Raw genomic sequence first — 21,779 nt, 5'->3', positions numbered from 1 at the left:
AAGGAAAGGGCAGTCAACAGAGAATTTCTGAGACTTCTCTGTGGGTGTGATGGTAGAGAGTGTATGCACATGTAGACAAAACTGATTTTCTGTAAAGTAATGTTTTTTAAATACACAGAAAGCAAATATGATTTAAGTTTAATTAACTCCATATTGAATATATTGCCCTTGTCTTTCATTTGGAGTCTTCCTTGTTAAAAGGTGCTACCAGGTCAATGTGAACAAGTAAACAGTATATATTAGACCAATACTTCTTCCTAAGCATTGTCTTGATACCTATTTTTTCAGTATAGGAAAATAACCACCTCTGCAAATAGTACTCTAAAGACTGCAAGACAGAAGTCCCTAAAGGTCATTTAGCAATGCTGTTTTGAGCAAAGACTGCTCCAGTGGTCATTTTCTTTCAGATAGTGACAGGTGACGCACATAAAAAATGCTCATATTTTAGCACTCTTTCTTAAAAGACAAAAAGTCTTGCGTGTTTTTTCTTCACATGATTTTAAATAAATAAATAAATAAAATTAAAATGTAATATAATTAATTAATATAAATAAATAAAATATAAATTTAAGGATCAAAGAGGCTGCTCCTAGTCCAAGCACAGAGGTTATCATGCTTCTATATTGTTATGTGCAATAATTTTTTTTTTCTGTTTCTGTAGTCAAATATTTTTTATCCTGATGACAACAAAACTGATTTTTGAGCCTGATATGACTCAGTGGGAGAAAAGTCTTTGCTCAGTGCCATTTCATGGACTGCTAATTTTCTAATATTAGAAATTACTTTCAGTCCTTCCAGTTTGTTACTTCTCTCATGAAACCTAGAGTTTAGAATGAAATTGTCTTTTGAAGCAATGAATTCTAGTTGTATTGGAATACCTTTTCTATATTGGTGCAGCCATGGTTTTATACTTTCATGTTGACATAATGGATTTTGAACATAGTTCAAAATGTGAAATCGAGATGAAACTTCTTTGTATCCTTGGTGCTTAGAACTTGATTATTAATCAAAAGTATCTTATACTGAAAGTCTCTTCCAAAAGGTTTTGACATAATTTTTGCTGTTTCCTTTTCTGCTATATTATTATTGTCATTGTATGTAATGGCAAGAAACAAACATCTTTTGTATGGTATTGCTGGGAAGGAGTAGGTATTTGCATAGTCTTTGTCATTAGAAAGATTTAAATCTTGGTAGCATGTAAACATATCTGTATTAAGAATAGCTGATTTATGATGTGTCTTTTTTGTTTTGTTTCTTTTTTTTCTTCCAATAGAAAACCGTTTCATCTCCAACTGTTTCACGCCTTACAGATACTTCAAAATTCACGGGTTCTCACAAAGAGAGGTTTGATGCCAGTGGGAAAGGAAAAGGCAGAGCTGGCCGAGAAGATCTGGTGGATAACTCAGGATATGTATCTGGTTATAAGCATGCAGGCACATATGATCATAAAGTACAAGGAAACAAGTAAGGCTGAGGGTTTACAACACAGAGGGGAATAGAGTATACATTTGTAAGGATGATGTTATGAATCCCACATGTTTCAGTTATTGTGAATGTTGAGACTATGTTGTCAAGAAGTTGTCTTCAGGAACTGGAACTGATTTCAACATCTGCTGAGCTACTTGCAGCACAATGCCACTTCATTACATTCCTCATTCATATATTGGCAAAAATAAATAAATGTGTAGGTATAAAAAAGACATTATTTTGTTGAGCTTTAGGAAAAAAACCCAGATCAACAAACAACAAAGCCAAAGTCAAGAGCAGTTATACCACACTTTGTCAATTCAAGCAAAATAACTCAAACATTCCTTGGTGTTCAGTTGCCCTGATGATGTCAAAGAGAACCTCTTGAAAAGAGGATCTTTCGTAGCAGTCTTTCTTAAGAATATCCCATTACTTACACAGTTTCATTTGACTATTATTTTAGGGGTTTTTTTTAAATGTCTTATATGGAATCTAGCACTTCTCTTAAATAAACTATGGGGAAGTAAGTGGTAGTAATATACGAGGTTCTAGCCTGTGATTGTCATATACCACTTATTGAAAAACTGGAAAAAAACCCCTATTTCTAGGACAATATAGGCTCTAAAGTATTTTATGTCAGCAGAAAGAGTTGGAAAATTCCAGCCCTTACTTTCCTCCTGTCTATACTTTGTGCTTTTCTTGTGTCTACTGTAGCATGGTTCTGACTGGCTGGATTTGGATGGAGCTATTGTAGTAACCTGAGAGGTGAGGAGCAAGACATGACTAAGAAAGTATAGTTAAGGATTTTCAGTCTGTTTTCAAGTTTGCACTGCCTCACATTGGAAGTGAAAAGGGCATTAAGCTAATAATACTTTAAAATATTGTTTATGACTTAATACTGCCAATCAGATTACTATTAAAGGAATGTTTTGCACATATGTTGGCACATAGTCCCTTTAAGCTCTAACATATGTAAGGAAAGCTTATGGCCCCTTGGAGTAAGGACATATACAATTAATATCTATGTAATCAGGTGCAATTTTCCCTCAAAAAAAACCCCAAATCATTATAACCATAAACTACATTTTATGGTTGATTCATTCGAATCCAAGGGATTTGATTCTCTGTTCACTTTTGCTACCAGACTTGGGAATGATAGTATTGCTGGGAATGGCTTTCCAATGTTACCAGGAGAGCCAGTCCCAAAGGGTACAGGCAGCTGAGTGTGACCTAGCTGGGGTCCAGAATGCTGAAAGAAATTAATTGGAATAAAAATAACTTTTTTCAGTATTGGTTGACAAGGAGAGAAAAGGCCATTCTAATTTTCTGCAAGAGCTGAACAAGTACCTTGATGTATTACTCTGCTTCTCTAAAGTTATGAAAGATAGGATGTTCAGTATTCAAAACCAGCTCTTTGCAGTTCTGCCTTGCTTTGTTTCAAAAAGAGCTTGTGCCCTGATTTTCATGTTCAACTCTTAATAAAGGTTAATAGATGTATTGCTCTCCCTCCACCCGTACCAGCATCCCACTGAGAGTACGTAAATGTGGGTGAGCAGTGTGTGCTGTCATGTGCCATGCAGGTGAACAGTCTGTATTTGGCCAATGTATGGAAAGAGAGCTCTGGTTTTCAGCCCTTAAACTGTTCATGTTTTATTCTGCTGACATTGTGTGGTACCCTGTCCTGTAACTTTGTCCTCAGTGACCCTTTGAGCCCATACATCAGCCTAAAACCAAAACAATAGCAAACAAAAGGCAAGGACTTCCTTGTGGACTTGGACATCCTTTTGTTTGTTTATAATTCATTTTGATGTTTGTTTTTAAGCGGGAGGGAAGTTTGCCAAAACACAGCACATGCTCCTGAAGATTTAAATTGCTTTTCCCACAGATGACTTTGGTTACCTGTGAAGAGTTTAGGTGTATGTAAAGATGCTCAGGATGCAAAGTGTTCAGCTTTGTGAATCCTTTCCAAGAATTACCCAGTGTTCTGGAACAGTGAAAGGTTATCCACTATTGCATCGCACTGGGGACCTGCCATACTCCAAAGCAAAAAATAGGATAAACAGTGGCGAAATTATTCTGGCATGGTAGTAAACTGTCAAAATGTAAAGAGCCTTCTTTGTCACTGGTGCCTGGGCACCCGAAGATAGCTCCAGGGTAGTCCTAGTTTTTCTAATTAATAAAATGGCTGAGCCCACAACCCTTGATGAATCCTTCAACTGAGTTACATGCAAAATCAGTGTCCCTGTTTTTCCTTTTGATTTTAAGACTTGACTAATAACTCACTGGTAACTGAAAAGTTCTGGACCCAGCCTCACTAAAGGGTGATGTCCAGCCTACTGCAGAGTCCAGGAGCACACTGTTGACCTGGGTCTTTGTTGCTAGCTATTGTCTGGCACACTGGGTGACACTTTTCCCAAATACAGAGTCTGTAATGCCGGAATGTTTCCATACAGGAGGAGTGATTGGTTAGGAAGATTTTAAGATATAATTAGGTTTTAAACTCTTGGTTCAAAGTGAGAGAGAGTTCAGCACACGAAGGCATGCAAGGGAATTGAGAGTGCGAACAGATCCAAGCTGACACTGTCTAGAAATTGAGCTGTAAGAGGCTGATGGAACAAGCAGAGGTTCTGCCAGAGTTTACTTTGCATTGCTTGTGCAGTATAAAATCCCTGCCATGAACCAAAAGCACTTTATTTATACCTATTGCAAAATTTGAAATTCTTTCAATGCCACAGTAAGCTTGGGATCAGAACCTGACAAGATGGTTCAGATAGCAGTATTTTATTTTGAGGAACACACTTCTATTTTCTACTTTGTTTCTACAGTATGATAGTTTTAAACCTCAAAGTGTTACATGAAAAGAAGTCATTCTGATGTAACAGTTGCAAAGGAAAGTTGTTACTGGGAAGATAGTAAAGGTTTTTCTCTTTTCCTGGGCTTGGTGTGAAAGATAATAGCTATGAATAAAAGCATCTTATGCAGCTGTGTATTAGGGGTTCACTAGCTACTTAAGCTCTTACTATTCCACTAATATTGATAGGAAATTAAAAGCCTAAATACTTGCTTGATTATTAGCTTTTAAGTTCCAGGCCTGCTTGGGAATGAGGCAAAGTACATTTTCTTACTCATCTGCTATTCCCTCAACTCTCAGGGCAGTAAGTACGGCTTATACCTCAAAGATGACAGGAAAGGATAGCTGAGGAGGGTGCCCCATTTTCAGCCCTTAGTGTGTTGTTGAGCATATTCTCTTCTGGTGCACCATGCTGAAGACTGTAACTGAACATCATGTCTGAAATAAGGACATGGGAACCTAATAAGATTTACTGTCCTCTCTCTTTTGGAGGCATCTCAATTGATTCCATCTAAATTTCCAGCTTGATTTTCAGCATCTTCCACTATGTAGCACTGTCTTATGTGACATCTTCTATAAAACACTCTTGTTCCTAGTTGTCTTTGCTTTCATTACTACAGTAGGTGCTACCAAAAAAAATGTGAGCAGAAAGTCAGATAGCTTTTAGAAATAACTGCCTTAAAGAATAGACTCAAATTTCATTTAAATACTGTGGCAGTACACAATCCTTACCTGTGTGTCTACTGAAGCTTAACCTGACCATCAAAACCTGAGAAGACTGAGAGCAAGAAACTAAAATTCTTACTGAGGCAAATGAATAGTCATTACAAATAAGTTTCTAAAAATAATGTTGTTTTCAAGTAAAATATGCAGCGGTGAAAAGGGATTTTCTTATTAGGGCTTGCTTACTTATTCTGTTTAGTCACTCCATGAGCTTTAGTTCAGAGTTTTGCAGGGAGTTTTGCAACCATTAGTATGGAAGTATCAAAACTAAAAATGATTGTCCTGTTCTTTGTGGTTGTCAAAGCTATCACAATAGCATTACTGAGAAGCAGACATTAAAAAACACACATAATTTCATGGGTCTTATATGAACAGTTGTAATTAATTGTAGTCAAATATTTGGAATCCCAAGGGAAATGTTGAATATTAGACTATAGACAAAATTTAATCCCTATTTTTTAAAACTATAATACTTCTTACCTCCTTTTTGTTTAGGGAAGAGAAAGGGAGATTTGAAAACTACATACATGTCACAGCTTATGTTTTTCATCAGCATAGAGATTGTCTTTCAAAGATACTTTGAATTGAAATATGTATTTTACTGACCTTTCCTAAACTAAAAATTCTGGCAATTGAATTTAAAAGTCTGACAAGTTTTTAGAATTTTACAAAGCTTTGTTCACAAAGTACCATTTCAGTCATCCTTTTTTCCCCCTCTATTGGCTCAATTAATATTTTATAGTAGCTGGAATTAGGCAGAACAAAAAGGCAAATGACTACTATGGGTTTGACTTGCAAGTGATAGATATCCCAGCCATCTGTAACCATCTGTTGAGAAAATCCTCATGTATATTCCTCCAAAACCAAAACTTTAAAGTTGTAATTGATAGGTTTTTTCCTTAAGACTTTTCATAGTTATGAAATAAATTTTAATTCTTTGTGCCTGCATGTATGATAGTCAAAACATAACGCTGCCTTCAGGGATGCATGTATTCTGGGGGCATGTGCCTGTCATCTGTGACTGAGAATTCTCTGTTTGCACTGGCCAAGAGCAAACCTTTTACCTTCATGATAGAGCAAATGTAATGTTGCACTGGTACGTGTTCTTTTAACTGACTGTCAGCCTTGCGTGTGTGCCAAAATAACTACACTTTTGTGTATGTTGTTTGTAGTGTGAATATTATGTTCTTGGTTTGTCACTTAGTTGGTATTAAGTAATGTAATGCACAAGACTTGTGTCTTGTAGGTTTGTGTGTGTACACATGCTCTTTAGATCCAGCTTAAGTAATTAAACTGTGTAAATGTTGATGAAAAACTAAAATCTTATTAGGGCCAAGCTCTAGTCCTGCAGTCAATGCTGTTCAGCATGACTGGTTGGGAGTGGTGTCATTCTCCCTTCATTCCATAAAGGTGAATTTCTAAGGAGGCTTTTATGGTTTTACCTGTCCACCCTCTTCTGAGAGAAATCACTCTTCAGCAATTCCAACATAGATTTAGTGTGACAAGAGGAGTTTCTCCATGGTGAGGAAGTAGGAGAGAGAGAAAGAGTGAAAGCAAGCTTTCCTCTGAGTGCTCTTAAGAAACCATTTAAAACTATGCTCTGCATTTGCCCCACCTGAAGCAAGGTGACACTCACTGTGTAAACACAGAGGTGTTCATCATCTGTCAGTAAGCATAAAGCTGTGGTACAGTGAGATGGGAACAGGAAACAGGAGTGTCATACATTGCCTATGGACTCAAGTCTTGCTTAAACCTTTGTACAATTAAATACCAGAAGCATAACGACAGCTCTTAAACTTGTGTGGAATTCCTAAAGTCTGGAGTACCTCCAATTAATACATGTGTGCCTCCTGTATTTGAAGTGTTTGCCCATAAAATAGAATTTAACAATCAGTTACTCATTTTGTGCAACCCCAAAGTGCCCATTTGGCTTACTTAATATTACAGTCAGGGTTGTTCTTTTAAATTCTTCAGAATCCTAGAACTACCAATAAATCTGTAGTTGCTTTGATGCTGGTGCATTAAACTCAAAACCAATGCTTTGAATGATGTCCTAGCTAAGAATAATAAGAAGTAAAATAATATTGCAGATAGAACCTCCATGTCTTAATTGTCCAAGTAATTTATTCTTGCAGGGAAAAATATCTGTTAATATATTTGGTATTTTTTCATGTTTTTCAGTATATTAAACTTGGTATATTGCTTTAAAAACCCTATGGAGAAGGTGGATTTCAGAACAAGTTTAAGATACAACTCTTGACTTTGTTGTCAGAAAACACTTCAATTGGCTTATTTCATTCAAACTACTTGATCATCCACTCAGGGTAGACTTTGGCAAGAATAAGCCTGATCATAAACAAAAGGGGAGAAAATCCAGCCTCTTGGCTGAGTATCTTGGCACACATTTGCAGTTCTGGTAGTCTGAAACAATTTTTTTTTAAAGAAATTATCTTTTCTGTTCATGTACATGCACACTGGCACTATCTGGGGACATGGATATACATGAGGGCAAAACTACGGAAGAGACTTCTTTCTCTTTAAATCTTGCATTTAGAAATTGGCATTGAAATACCCAACTGACTAACTTGATTTGGAAAAATGATAAGCTGCTATCATATTCCATTGCAGCTAAATAGCCAATGAATTAATTTTCAAATACAGGTATACAGCATCTCTTTTTTGTGAGTTACTGTAAAGCTTATGGCACTGTACAAAGTGAGTTTTGATGTAAACATTTCCAAAGACCTCAAAGATAATGCTCATAATTTGCCCTTACCTCCAGTTATCTTTATACAAGGTTTTTTTACAACTTTGCACATTTTTCAGGAAAAATCAGAAATACGAGTAAAGCTACACTCAACTAAATTAAAAATGTGCTCCTGAAAATACACTCAATTCATCCATTTTGATCTTTGCGTTTTGATCAGGAGCTACATTATAGATGAACAACAAAATAAGAAAAAATTATGGCAGTCTGAATCCCCACAGTGGTAAATTATTTCAAGTTCCAGTTTACATCAGATGAGTTTCTGTATGCTTGCATTTGCTCAAATGCTATTTTTAAACAAAGTAATTAAATAATGTGAAATAATGCAGCCTGGGCTCTGTTAAATAGGGTTATATTAATGCAACTGAAATGCTGTGTATGTCTGTAATATTCAAGCTAAATATGTACTAGATCTTTACAAAGGCTTTGTGTAAAGTCACTTAACCTACAAACTGATGTCCTGTATAAAATCATGTTGGCAAGCTACTTTTTTTAGCACTGTAGTATATGAAAAAGTAAGATCATAGGCAAAACCAAGTTAGAGTGTGCAAAAAAGTGTGTTTATTTTTAATCTTTGTGCTGGGTTCAGAATATATCAGCTTTGGCAAATTCTTGAAGCAGGGAAATTTTTTTGTACAATGCTTTAATACAAAGTAATTTGTCTTTACATTCTGTAAAGCAGAGAAATGGTCAGTGTTGGATAAGTGTATTGAGGTTTATTCTTAGCAAGGTGTGATGTTTCACAGATTTAAATATTAGAGGAGAAATATATATTTATAGAGAAGTATAATTTTTGAATGAGATTGATTTTGTTCAGTCATAAACCATTTATTTATCCACATTATGCATTATTCCTTTGCTAGCATGTTTATCAGTCCATGCTGTTCCAATATCCATTTCTAATTTGGTTTAGATGTTTTGATTCGTCATTTGCACAAATCTGAATGTGCATGCTGTCAGGACCTGATCATAAAGGTGGAAGGCAAAACTGTTTTGTCTTTGAGCTAGAGCACTAATTAAAATTTAATTGTTAAGCAGTTGGGATGTGGAGATAGGTCTAAACATGGTCTTCCTTGGAGCACTGTACACTATGATAAAACCTTCAGTGAAGCTTAATAGTTTTTGTTCTTATTTTCATTTGTCTTTCATCAACCAGGAAGCTGCTGTGTGCTAATAATTACCTGCAATATTTATAATTGCAGGCATTGCAAACATTAACATGCAGCTGTACTAGCCTACTGTGTTCACTGTGAAATTTTCAACACGGTAAAAAATCTTACATGATCATTTAACTTTACAAGTTTACTTTTTCTCACTAATTTAACACTGAATCTTCTTTTCATTATTGCAAATGAACAACTTGAGCATAGCATTTCTAAATCTTAACTATAGTAAAAAAAATGACCTAAGCAAAGATTTTTAACCGCTTGATGAAGGGGGCCAGGCACCATCCAGTGCAAAGCCCACTGGGCAAAATCTTATCCCCACTGCAGCCAGTTCCAAAATTCTTGCTGGTGTTAGCAAAAATAGAAACACCATCACCAAGGGGTTAATATGCTTAGTAACCATGACAAGAGGTTATGGGGGAGCACAACAGTGATTCTCTTATTTCCATGTCTTTGTTTCTGTTAATTTAAAACTATTACTCTTCAATCTTTAAAATAAGTAAAAGAAACTTGAAGGGGGGATCATATACTACTAGTTTGTACTAGGTTTTTTCAGGAAAAGGAAACAAATTTATATATATATATATATATATATGCAATATATTTTTACACTGTTTATTAATGCTAGAAAGTATTAAATGTATCACTTTATCTGTGTGAATGTTAAAGTAATGACAATGTTACAGATGTTTTAAACCTTTTGAAGTTGTCTTGTTAAATTCTAAACCCACATTAACAATGGAAAAGCTACTTTGTCTGCAACATTATTGTTGATGTTTTAGGGGAAAAGTTCAAGTGCAGCAGTTGTTTTGATTAGCCCTGTAAAAGCTTGGCTTGACAAGTTATAGTGAAATCCATATTTTAAACACCATTTTGTTAAAGCGTAGCTTCTCATAAAGTATGTTACTGCTGTTGACTGACTGTATAAAATTGTATTTTTAGTTGGTAAAGTGATCAATAAATGTGTTACTACATCAGTTCTGGCATTTGTTGAGTAAATGATATTTGCTCATAAACTTTGTAAGCAACAGTTATTTTACAGTTGAGATGTTAATTTAGTTGCTGCTGAATTTATAAATTACATGAAAATACTCTCTGAATATTCAGCTGTCTGGTTCTGAGCAGAATTGATTTCTTCTTACCATTTATTTTCCTAGTTGGAATAATGACTAAAGCTGACCATTAATATTTTGAAAATTCTTGTATGATGCTTGAATAGCCATCATAATGGTAATCCACCAAATGAGATCTGTCATCAATGAAGCCATTTGTTCTTAACTAGCTACCTTAGATTGCTCCTCAGTGCAAAAGCCTGAGTTACTTCTCTCATCTTCTTTAAGTGGCGTTGAAAATATTTTACTTGTAAGGAAAGAAATTCTCTACATAGAACATTGTTTCAATGATGTTACATCCAAAATCAAATATGGACCTTCTGTTTGTAAATAACAACATCACTCAGCTTTCCAGTAGCAAATACCATGATTTTATTCAAGAAGCAGGAGGCTGAAGTATTTCACTCACAACATTGTAATAGTATAATTAATAATGTGACAAAACAAAAAGTTAGAGTGCTGCTCTAGAAATGCAGCAGTGTCAATTGTTAATTGACAAAATGAGCAGTCAGTTGCTAATCCAGTGGTTAGCAACTGCAAGGCGACATAACTGAATAGCTTACAGCTACCCTGTTTCTTCACCAGTTGTTCCCAAACTGGAAATGGTATTCCTTGTTCTCACACACTAGACAACCTTCTTTAGAACTGCCTTTTAAGTGAAATCTAATACAGCTGTGTCCTGAAATAGCTTTTCTTCCTGCACAGAGACCATGGACTGTGCCACCTATACTCCTTGTAACTCTTAGCATGTATGGGTACTGAAGCTGTAAAATACATAGTGAAGCAGAACCTAAAGGAAAAATCAAATCCTTTACTATTCAAAAAGCCTTTAAGATAGGGGAAGATAGTACACTTCTGCCCTATGAGAATATAAGACACTAAGATCTGTATTTTCAAATGAGGTTTCGTTCTTTGGATTCCTCTAAGAAGGAAACTAAGATCTGTATTTTCAAAAGAGGATTCCTTCTTCCTTCAAAAGAGGATTTTTTATTATTTTCCTATAGGGCCTCTAGAAATGCCCACTCACCCCTACAGACCACTTTCACATCATGGCTTTAAAATGAAAATAACCCCCCTCTGCCAGGATGCGTTCTCTTTACGCCAGGAATACAATTATTTTTGCTAGTTTTCAGTCTGTGTAGCTACTCTTGCCGTAACTACGCGCTCCTGCTCTCGTGTCCATACATCACGTGCAGGCTGATCTTTCGTGGCTCTGTCAAGCTGTTCTACCACAGCCAGGACTGTACAGACAGAGGTGTCAAGGCAAAGGCTACCTCTGCCAAATCTGAGTCTTCAGGGGACTTAACCTGGTCTTCTAATTAGCCTTTTTTTTTTAATTTCCTTAGCCTCTATTTAACTCACGGCACCAATTCTTTAATAATGTAAAATAACTCAAGCATATTGGTCACATACTTATTGGTAAGTATTCATTAAATCCCAAGGTCACATACTTACTGATAAGTATTTATTAAATCCCCTCTCATTCATCTCTTCTCCACAGCAATAGTGAACATGTATGGAAGGAACCAAAGGTAGGGATGTAGGTGGTCTGAGGAGGAACAAGCACAGGAAAACAGAGGGATAAGGAACTAGTCCCTGGTCCCTGCAGTTATTTGGTGATGTCCTGGATCTCCTAAGTGTGAGCTGCCCTGTCTCATTAAATTAAATATCTAACTATTTTCATGGGTGAGGGGATTCTCTGTTCTGTGTACATATGTGCTTATGGAGGTCTAATTGTTACCAGCTTGAGTCATACCGTGGGTTACAATAGTCGGTGTTACCTATGGTGCCAGCAACTGGAGTGGAATCTGTGGGTGTCAGGAACCCATATGCCTGTGGTGCTAGCAGCTGGGCCAAGTGAGGGCGTGTCTAGCACCATTTGGCTGCCAGCAGATACTGAGCTTAACCTAGACAGCAAGCAGGGACTTTAGCTCAGTTACCAAAGCATTCTGGCTGGGCCAGATACATGTGTGTCTCTGAGACAGCTGGAAGCACATACCAGAGAGACCAGGCAGTCCATAACAACTACTGGGGAGGCTACAAGGCCTGATGACGTATGTCTCTACACACATAGAATTTGTGGGATAGTTACTCAGCTGGCTGCACATCCAGTCCCAGTTATTCAAGGGATCCAGTGTGTGCTTTAGGTGGGAAGGGAATGATGACATGGGACTGTCCCAGCAGATGAAGTGTAGCTGTGATCTTCATAGACTTGCATGTCCAGATTCCAGCAGCAGGGGAAAACAGTGATCCAGGCACTAGCCATTGGATAGGCTGGCTGGAGGGAATCTCATTAAATATACGCGTGTTTCCTGACCAGCCCTTCATCCTGCTCAGCCATAGACAGGTTATTGGAACCAATTTTGGTTTTTTGGTGGTGCTGGCTTTGTTTATTTTAAGTGTGGAGGATTTCTGTCCATCAACATTACCATTATGAAACAATGCAATGGCGCTCTATTTGGTTTATGCATTTATACTTTATTATGCAATGGTATCTTACTTGCAATGGTACTAACATCTGTTGTTGCCTGTATTGTTACAAAAATGTTGATTTGTTGTGTTTCTTAACTGATAATAGCTCCTATTAAATTGCTCAATTTGAGTCTCAAGGCATGTGCATGTCTGCTATTTCTTGATAGAAATTAAAGTTCTTTACATTAAAACAATTCAAGCAACCAATTTTGTTCATTACCCCATCTAAATTATTTTTTTTTAAATATTTCCTTTCAGTAGTATTTTGGTAGGTTTATTCTATTTTAGTACTACTAATTTGAACTTTTGCCTCAAACCAAACACTTTAAAGGAACATTTCTTAGTAGTTTCTTAATGGAAAAAATTCTTGTAGTCATACACTGACATTTATTCAGTGAGAGTAGGTTTCATATGTTGACGTCACTGGACCAGATGGGGTATAAAATATGAAAAGTAAATACAGTTTTTTTCATATAAGATTAAAATTTCTTATATGTCTATATGTAAAACATATCTATATATCTAGATATCTAGATATATCTACACATATTGAAATTGGTATAAAATGTTTCCCATTATCTGAAACTCCATCTCTGTTCTTAGGTACTGTCGGTAGTATGCGGTGATGTTCTATGTTAATTTTGGGATCCTGCTTTAGCTATTTGCCATGACTCAGAAATCCTGAAGGATGTAATCTTTTACTTAAGTAAATCTTGTCTGCCTTAAAACAGATCACAGTGTCTTGTCCTCCGTGCCTTCTCATTCTCATCATCCTCATAAACAGCGCTTGACAATGGCTTTCATCTTGAGCTGTGTCTCATTCTGCTCTTTGTAGTTTCTTGTCTGTTTGCTCTGTGATGTCCCACTGTATGGGGAAGGAAGCACCCAAAAATGGTAAATGCTTCTGGTCAAAAGGAATGACAGAAGTCAGAGGGCCCATAAAGTTTTATTAGTAAATTACACACATGGCATGGAAATTGATATGTTAGTCCCTGATCTACTCTGTATGCCAGCAGTGGGTTTTGGGTGAAGGGGTAGGGTCAGAGGGAAGAGAGAAAGGAAAAGATGAATTAAAGAGGGGAACAGAACAAGAGAGATCATCTCTTTGGCCAATGGGATGTGCGGAGTCTTGAGGGTGTGTGGCCTGGGCTTGATGTGAATACCTTTTTCCAGAACAGTTTTGCCTGCCCTGAGGACTGGTTTCTATGCAAATTAGTCATCATTGGCAGACTGTTCTTTCAGACCTATCTGGACATAGTTTGGAGGGTCACAGAGGTCTTGAGTGGTCTCATATCCTCCTGCTGGATTTGCTCTTGGTTGACAGTTCATGCCTATTTCTTCACTGATGCTGTCTTTTGTTTGTTGTGCCTCCAGGGAGTAAAACAAGAATGTTTCTCCCTGCTCTACCTCCACATGGTCCTGTTCTCCAAGCAAATTCTTTGTTCTTGGTACAAAACCCCATGGCTGTCCAGTTATTGGTGTTTGAGACATACATATTACCTCCTTATTGTCTGGGCTTCTACATACTCCTGGGCCCTAGCTTGATCTCATTTAAACATTACCTGAGATAATTTTGGACCAAGTGGTGTTTCTGATTCTTTCTAGAAGTAACAGAGATTGTCTTAAAAATTTCATTTTAACCAAAATTTTTACTTCTTTGCAGAAGTAGACCATATAACAACTCTTGTTCTAATTACTGGATAAGTAGCTGTTTTCCTCAGATATTGCATACCAACCAGAATGCCATTAATTATTATTGATACCATATGTTAAAGTAAGAACACTTTATGATGTTGCTAAATACAACTGGATGTTAAACAAAAGACATGAATTAAGCCTTATCTATGATAAGTTAAATATTTTTTCACCCAAGTAATGGGGTTATGAGTTTACTCTTTGGAAACAAGTAAAACCTGTATTTCACGGACCTGTGAAAGGGTAAGCCTTTGGCAGGATGTTAGAAAGAATCCAGTAGGTGGTACACAAAGCATAGGAGAGACAGGCAGTGTTTTGGAGACCTAACTGCCACCTGGAAACTGTTTTCAGTTAAAAAAAGAAGTCATCACAAAGAATCAAAAGTAACCCCAAAATCAAAGTTTAAAATCTTTGATAAAAAGCCTCAGTTGGAAATCCAGGATACAGGCAAATTTAACTTTGCCAGTGAAAGTCTTCTGTGCAGATTCTATGCAGATTCAATGACTACATCTGGAAGAAAACCAAACCTTACTGCTAAAAAGACAAAACCCTTTGTCCTAAAGCCTGCACAATATGATATTGCTAGAGTAGAGCAGGGTGAGTGTGAACTACCAAATACCTAATGCATGACATTGAGCTGAACCCTAAAGGTCACATCCATTTCTCCTATCACACAGGAGGAAGGAAAAGGCTTGTGGATCAGTTCCCTGTCATTTCCACCACAGGATATGTGTCCTTTATGTCCCATGTGACCTCGAGATACTCTTCTGCACAGCCCATGTGCATGTCTTCTTCCACAACAGCACCTCCAGTTATTAGATTCCCTTATTTTTACCTGAGCCGTTACCTCCCTGTGCCGTGGAAGCACTATCACTCACACTGCTTGCTAAGCAAGACGCAATTTTTGGCCAGCATGCACAAATCTTAGCCAGCCACTCACCACAGGTATACACAAATGACTAAATGACTAAAGACTGCAGCCTTTTTATCTTCAGTAAAGACACTATCAGAAATTTCTATACCTGTTCTTGTGTTGGTCATCTCTGTGTTGCAACTTCCATTTTGTAAATTGGAGACATCAATCATCATTTTTTCTGACTTGCGGTCTGTGTCATTTTTCACTACAGTTCCACCTGTGACTCCACTAATCCATATTACATCTTCAGAAAAGGATGTAAATGAAAGGCAATTACGTATTTGATAATTTTCCAACACCATCTTCAGAGAAGAAATCAAATTTAAAACACTATACTATATAACTTACTTGTATCTTAGTTAAAATCATAAAATAACTCAGGCTGTAAGGGACCTCTCCATGTCCTCAATTGTCCAGCTTATGCTTAAATGAGCTCTCTAACTTCAATGTCAACAAAGCTGCTGCACAGTGTTCTGTTGACTCATATTTCAAAATCACCTCTAGGTGCTTGACCAGTGGAAAAAATCCTTTTTTCATGTCCAGCTGGAATTGTCTTTGTTGCCATGGAAATGTTAACTGCCTCTTGTCATTTTACTGTGTGTGTTGGTGAAAATCTGGTTTCATCTTTCCATATGCCCCCATGTGAAAGAAGATAATTAGATTCCCCTCCTCCTCACTTTTCCCTAATTCTTCTCCGGAGTAAACAAAACCATATCTCTCAGCCTGTTCCTAGTGTATGTTCCAGCCTATACCATCTTCTCTGGACTCTTATGATTTATGACCTCTCTTTTTCGTGGGGAACCCCAAAGAGGAATACAGTACTGCCTCATAAGTGTTGAGTAGAAGGAAATAACTTCTTCTCTCAATCTGCTCTTGTTAATAAAGCCCAACTTGCACTGCAGTCATGGTCAACACATTACCCAGGAAAAGCCCAAATTTTCTGCAGAGGTGGTACATAACCTGTCAGATCCTGCAGCTACTGCAAGGTTTTATTCTACCCAAGGTACCACTTTGCATTTGTCTTTGATGAACTCAATTATGTCTGCCAACTTCTCAAGCTTGGTTAAGTTCCTTACTAACAGTAAGCCATGTCCAGTTTGTTCTTTGCTATACATTTCTAAACACGAAACTCCTTTCAATTTAGAAATTATCTTGTTGCTTTGGGATTGTAATAGGAAAAGTAATGTAAATTTACCCAGAATACATTTATTTGGAATAACTTGCTCTATTGACTCACCTTTTTAAAGATATCTGTAGAATCACATGATCATATTAAAAAAAAACCAGTTATAACTGAAGGTGATGGCCCTGAATATAAGTTGATGAGTCTACTTTAGACACCTAAGTTTGAGCATGCTGAGGAATGCAATTTTAGTAAATGACAGTGGTTTTTTCTTGTTCCACAATTTTCTGACTGCGTGTCCAGAAAAACAAGTTCCTAAGGTGAGCAAGAATAGAGATTTTAGGGTTTATGGATTCACCATGTGAGAAAGTTCTACATACAACAGATGCTGGAGAGACATTTCAGCTGAATAAAAACTAGACAACACAAGTTCTTGTTAGAAGGTTTATATTGCTTAACTTTCTATGTGCTACCCATAGCTTTACAGAAAGGAAGGTGATAAAAGTATTTCAGACAGTGACAGGTCTGGTAAAAATGATGTAAAGCCATTATTTTATTTACAAGTAAATCATTATGAGAGCTTTTAAAATGTAAGACTAAAAGCCTGATGAGTTAGCCATCTCCACAATTAAAATCAGATGGCTAAAATAAGCCTAAAATAAGCTAATTTAGAGCAGTTAATGGCAGCATGGTTTGCTGAGAACAGCTCAGAAAACTGCAATCTGCTAAGTAAGAAGGAGACAACAGAGCACTGCTGATCTGGAAAACACTGGGGCAAGCTAAAAATTATATTCTGCCTGTATTTATGTGAGCATACATATAAAAAAATATAATGTTATTTTAAAAATTCACAGAAATACATTAAAAACAAAATACTAAAATTACTCTAATTGTAATTACTATATTCTAATAGTGTATCTTGGCATAACAAAGTGATAGTGCCAAAGCTAACATTCAAAACATAAAATAAATTTGTTTTTTATTGACGAAGTGGTGCTTAAAGGCACAATATGCAGTTACATAAACACAAAGAACCAACAGAATGGAAATTTAAATGCAACCAAAGAACACTCAAACCAGGTATTTCAAAATAGCAGACCCATTCTGAATATATCAGAAATCCTTTCTCCTCTATGCTAACTAGATATTCAGTTCCCAAAATGCTTGCAAACCCATTCCACGTTTCCAAACAAGCTAGCAGGAACATATGATGCTAGTGTTGAAAATTAATGTCTTAACGAGCCCACCAATGACGTATGAATGTCAAGAGACTAATTGATGACAGAGAATGCCAGCTGAAAAGGTGCCTCCAAAAGTGAATTAATGCACAAGAAACTGATAAGACTTGTTAGATGTCTCTGCTATATCTGTGCTGCTGGGCATGCTGCAAGACAGCTATTTTTAAATGAGACATGTGATGTACCAGAAACATTCCAACCACTGAAGCATGAAGCTGTATGTAACCAGTTCACCACACTGCAAGGCTGCAGTACTGTATGTGTCTTTCCAAAACATTTAGGCAAAATTCAAATGTTGAGTGAAGTCTTGTAGGTTTTGTAAGTATTTCACTACAGGTTTTTCCTGAACTCACCTAACTGTACTATTTACTTTTGAATGAAGCTCAAACTTCTGTGACAGCACTACAATATCACTGTTTCAATTAATGCATTTGTACCTTCAATTGTTTGATTCTGTTTCTCAGGAAAACCTAATTTTAATGCATTATCTGTATTAAACTGCACCAAAGATGCATTTCACTCAATTATCACTCACTGGACAATCATCTACAATAGGAAATTGTAAAATTAGGACTTGTACAAGTGTTCAAGTCAGGAAGTTTGAGCAATGCCCCAAAATCTTTAAGATTTGATTGATAAACTGTCTTTTAATTCAGCAATGTCATGAATCAATACTGAGGTGGGTAATAAATGTTAATGAAAAATAAGTGTAGTCAAGATAGCATTTTAGGACATGAAATTGATGCTGACATAGTAACTGTATACAAAACCTTGACAAATAATGTAAATCTAGCCATTTTTCAGAGGAAAGAAGATTTTAAATTTTTTAAACTCATGTGTCATGAAAAGGTTACTTTGTGATGGCCATTTTGAAATAATTCATTATGTTACATAAGTTGCTGAAGTTCGTCTCCCATTGACAGCACATGTTAGAGCTCTAAAGGAAGCATTAGGAACAAACTTGCTGGCTTTATGTTAATGATACTTTTGGAATATCTAGGAATACAAAGAAAGCATGACAAATTTAGACCAGCAACACGCAACAGCAAGGCATGTAGAAAATTTAGTTTGGTATTGAACAATTATAATTTTTGGCAATAGGCTTTGTGGCCAAAATTGATGACTAATGTCAATAGCATTGGTACTTCATGTACAACTAGGAAAGCTTCTGAATACTGTTTGAATGTGATAACTGTCCTTTAACTTAGTCTTACACATGAAATAATGTGATTTCATTCATACAAAGGTAAGCATGCAAACTGTCTGCTTTGAAGTTTGGTAACAGGGAAGATTGAATAACAAAGTTTACTTGCAAAAAATAGTACAGAAATAACTATACAAAAGTCACAGAAAACACAAGGTTTCACAGTTTATTTGGTTTCCACTCCAAATATACCTCTTGCAATATTGTTTAGTTAGTTAATAGTGTTAGTTATACTAGTAACTATTAATAGAAGTAGCTATCTTCACTGTGGCCTTTGATATCAGTGATAAAGCAGTAAACTACAATATGGATGACAGATGGAAGTTTACAAAGTAATAATATGGCAATTTGTTTTGCAGCTCTGAAGACAATTAAAAACAGTCCAGCTTCCCAGGGGAAACAGAATCTAGTTTTCTTCCCTGATGCTACTGTGAGCACAAGATCAGACAACATTTCCAAGGGAAAAAAAATAAAGCTGTCACCTCAAAAACATTTGTGTATACCATCAATTTGTGAGATTAGTGGATTCCTGTGAATAGCTGTGAATTAATCAAGTCATGTCCTCATAGGACAGTAATATAAAAGCTTAAGTGTAAAATATAGTATTGTTTTATATTCCCTGAGTTTTACTTCGATGCCTACTTCAAAACAACTGTAGTCTGAACTAATTTTATATTTCCAGAGTAGAGTCTGGAGTAATAGAAATTTGGTATTTTACAGAAGCCAGAGTAGCCCAAAGCAAGAGCCTTTTTATTTAGATGAGCATAAAATTAGAAGAGAAACAAGACTGAATTACAAATTCTGTTCTCCTTTAATATTGGCATTCATCAACCTGAGACTGTGACGTGCCAAGACAACCTGATCTAAAAGCTCACATACTCTGAAAGAGAGAGAGATGACAATACTTTCCCCCTGTTTTTTCATTCTCTTTTTCATGCTTCCAATCAGAGGTCGCCAGTACACATATTTTTTACCTTGCACAAACTCCTGTGTTCTCTGGATTCCTCTGTGAGCTCATGTCACGTGTCAACTTGCCAGAAAACAAGTGGATCAGGAAAAAGAAGATTCTCTTCTCTGCTAGATTAATGAACTGAACTGACTTGAAAATTGTCTGATGACTGCCAGAGGGACAGCAAAGGAATATGCAGGACTATGTGGCCAGGAGCCATGGATCAGGGAGTGAGGTAGGATCTCTGCCATGACAAGGAGGATGCAGGAATAAAAACTATTCTTTGCTGCATCAGCAAGGCATTCTTTTCACTCATTTTTTTCATGAAAATATTCTCATTGTTACAAACTTGGAAAAAAGAATGGTTTTATTTTTGTAGTACCACTGCAAAAAGCTATAAAAAGTAGAAGTAAAACTAGCAAGTTTCATTTTAATTAAAAAAAAATCTTAGTGTAATGCATGACAACCAGGTTTTAAAGGAGCATGTGAAAACTAAGCGCTATTTCTCCTTTTCCACTTCCAGTCAATTGTTCAAGTTCTCAAACCATTTTTTACATTATATCTCTTGAATAAAATGTGTTTTATCATTACAGTTACCAGTATTATTAACAATATCAGGTGTTTTATCACTACAGTTAACTGGAAAGCTGGTCCGGCTGAAAGATAACCAACTGGAATATTTTTTGGTGTTCAAATGTATATATAAACTCTTTTCTATGTATTTCAGCCTTCAGCAATACAAACGTCTTAGTGTTTGTGACAGGAAGCAGCAGATACATTTGTTTTGTCAGCTTCAGTTAACATACAGACTTAATTGCTATCCCACCTGAGTCAGAAAAACTTCAGAAGTACTAATATAGTGATGCCTTTTTTTTCAATAAAAAGACTTAAGTAGCTAAAATAACCCTAGAACAGAAACTGATGCCTTTTCCTTGGTCCTAAAACTTAGGAGTCAGACACGGTTAAGGGGTAAAGGGCTTTTACTTCAGTATTTTGAAAGGATCTTTATGGTGCACAACTTTGCCAAGTTGGAATGTGTTGAAATTCACACCTCCATAAAACATGCATACAGTTTTACAGACCTTGCAAATTAGCATATTTAATAAAGATGCCTCAATGAGAGGCTTGAATGAATAGCATTGATATCTCCCCATCCTGAAGAACTCCCCCCTTGGAGGGGCGTAATCCTAATTTACAGGATGTATTTTACTGCTTGGTTTCTCAAGACAGAGTAGGGCCTTCCAGCCTCCAACTGTGAGGCCTCTGGGATGTTTGGTCTAACAGAATACCAGGATTATGCTGAATTATCAGATTTAAATAATTACAAGTATGCATGCTAAGAGTGCCGAAGATACAAAAAAGGTATATAAAATATTTATTTTAAAAACAGCAAAAAGTCATCATGGCATCAAAACAACTATTCAGGATCCCTATATTAAGCACCTGGGATTCCCATGATGCTACGAAGAATTCTGTGATTTGCTGTGTTCGACTTCCTGTGAAATCACGTTTGCTATTAAAGAGAAGATCTTTCAAGTGTTGTCAGTTCAACATGCAGAGGCAATATGTTGTTCTGCATGGTCACCCACTGGTGCAATATAATCTTTGCGAAAGGAAAAAAGTTTGAAATACTTATCCAAGCTCTAAATCTACTTCACTCAGACTACTGCCAAAGGCTGGTTTGTTTCAGGTGCTCATTCTGAAATACACTAAATCCATGCATGCATTCCAAAGTGCCTTTTGAATAGCTACAGGAAAATAAGTTTTAGATGCTGATGGATCAAGTGCAGAAGTACAGTTATCATCTCAGCATGAAACCTACCCACTTCTTAGGATACATGTCTCAGGAATCACCACCTTATTTACAGTGATATGTTGTAACTGAATTAGGCACTGAAAGTCCCTAATTTCAAAAGTGTTACTATTGCAATGTTGCTATGCTCAGCTAACCCTGTTCTAACCTTGTCTTCCATAGGCTTTCAAGACTTGGTGTGTATTAGTTACATCTTTCTAAACTCTAGCTGTTAAGAAAACTCCAACCAACCAACCAACCAACCAACCAACATCCTTACCTCCAAACTAACCAATGCATTATG

At 36.5% G+C, this 21,779-nt stretch overlaps 1 protein-coding gene across 3 annotated transcripts in view; it reads left to right on the top strand.

The window, feature by feature from the left end:
• TPPP (tubulin polymerization promoting protein) overlaps positions 1 to 9,951 on the top strand; it is a 64,598-nt gene extending 54,647 nt beyond the window's left edge. For all 3 annotated transcript variants that reach the window (XM_064705096.1, XM_064705097.1, XM_064705098.1), the window contains one exon: positions 1,274 to 9,951. In XM_064705096.1, coding sequence (XP_064561166.1) covers positions 1,274 to 1,468 — 195 coding nt within the window. In that variant the 3' untranslated portion in view covers positions 1,469 to 9,951. The remainder of the gene's footprint in view (positions 1 to 1,273) is intronic.
• The last annotated feature ends 11,828 nt before the right edge of the window (positions 9,952 to 21,779 follow it).

Source organism: Zonotrichia leucophrys, chromosome 2 (assembly GCF_028769735.1).
Source record: "Zonotrichia leucophrys gambelii isolate GWCS_2022_RI chromosome 2, RI_Zleu_2.0, whole genome shotgun sequence".
Lineage (NCBI taxonomy): Eukaryota > Metazoa > Chordata > Aves > Passeriformes > Passerellidae > Zonotrichia > Zonotrichia leucophrys.
This window is presented reverse-complemented; position numbering and strand designations above follow the sequence as displayed.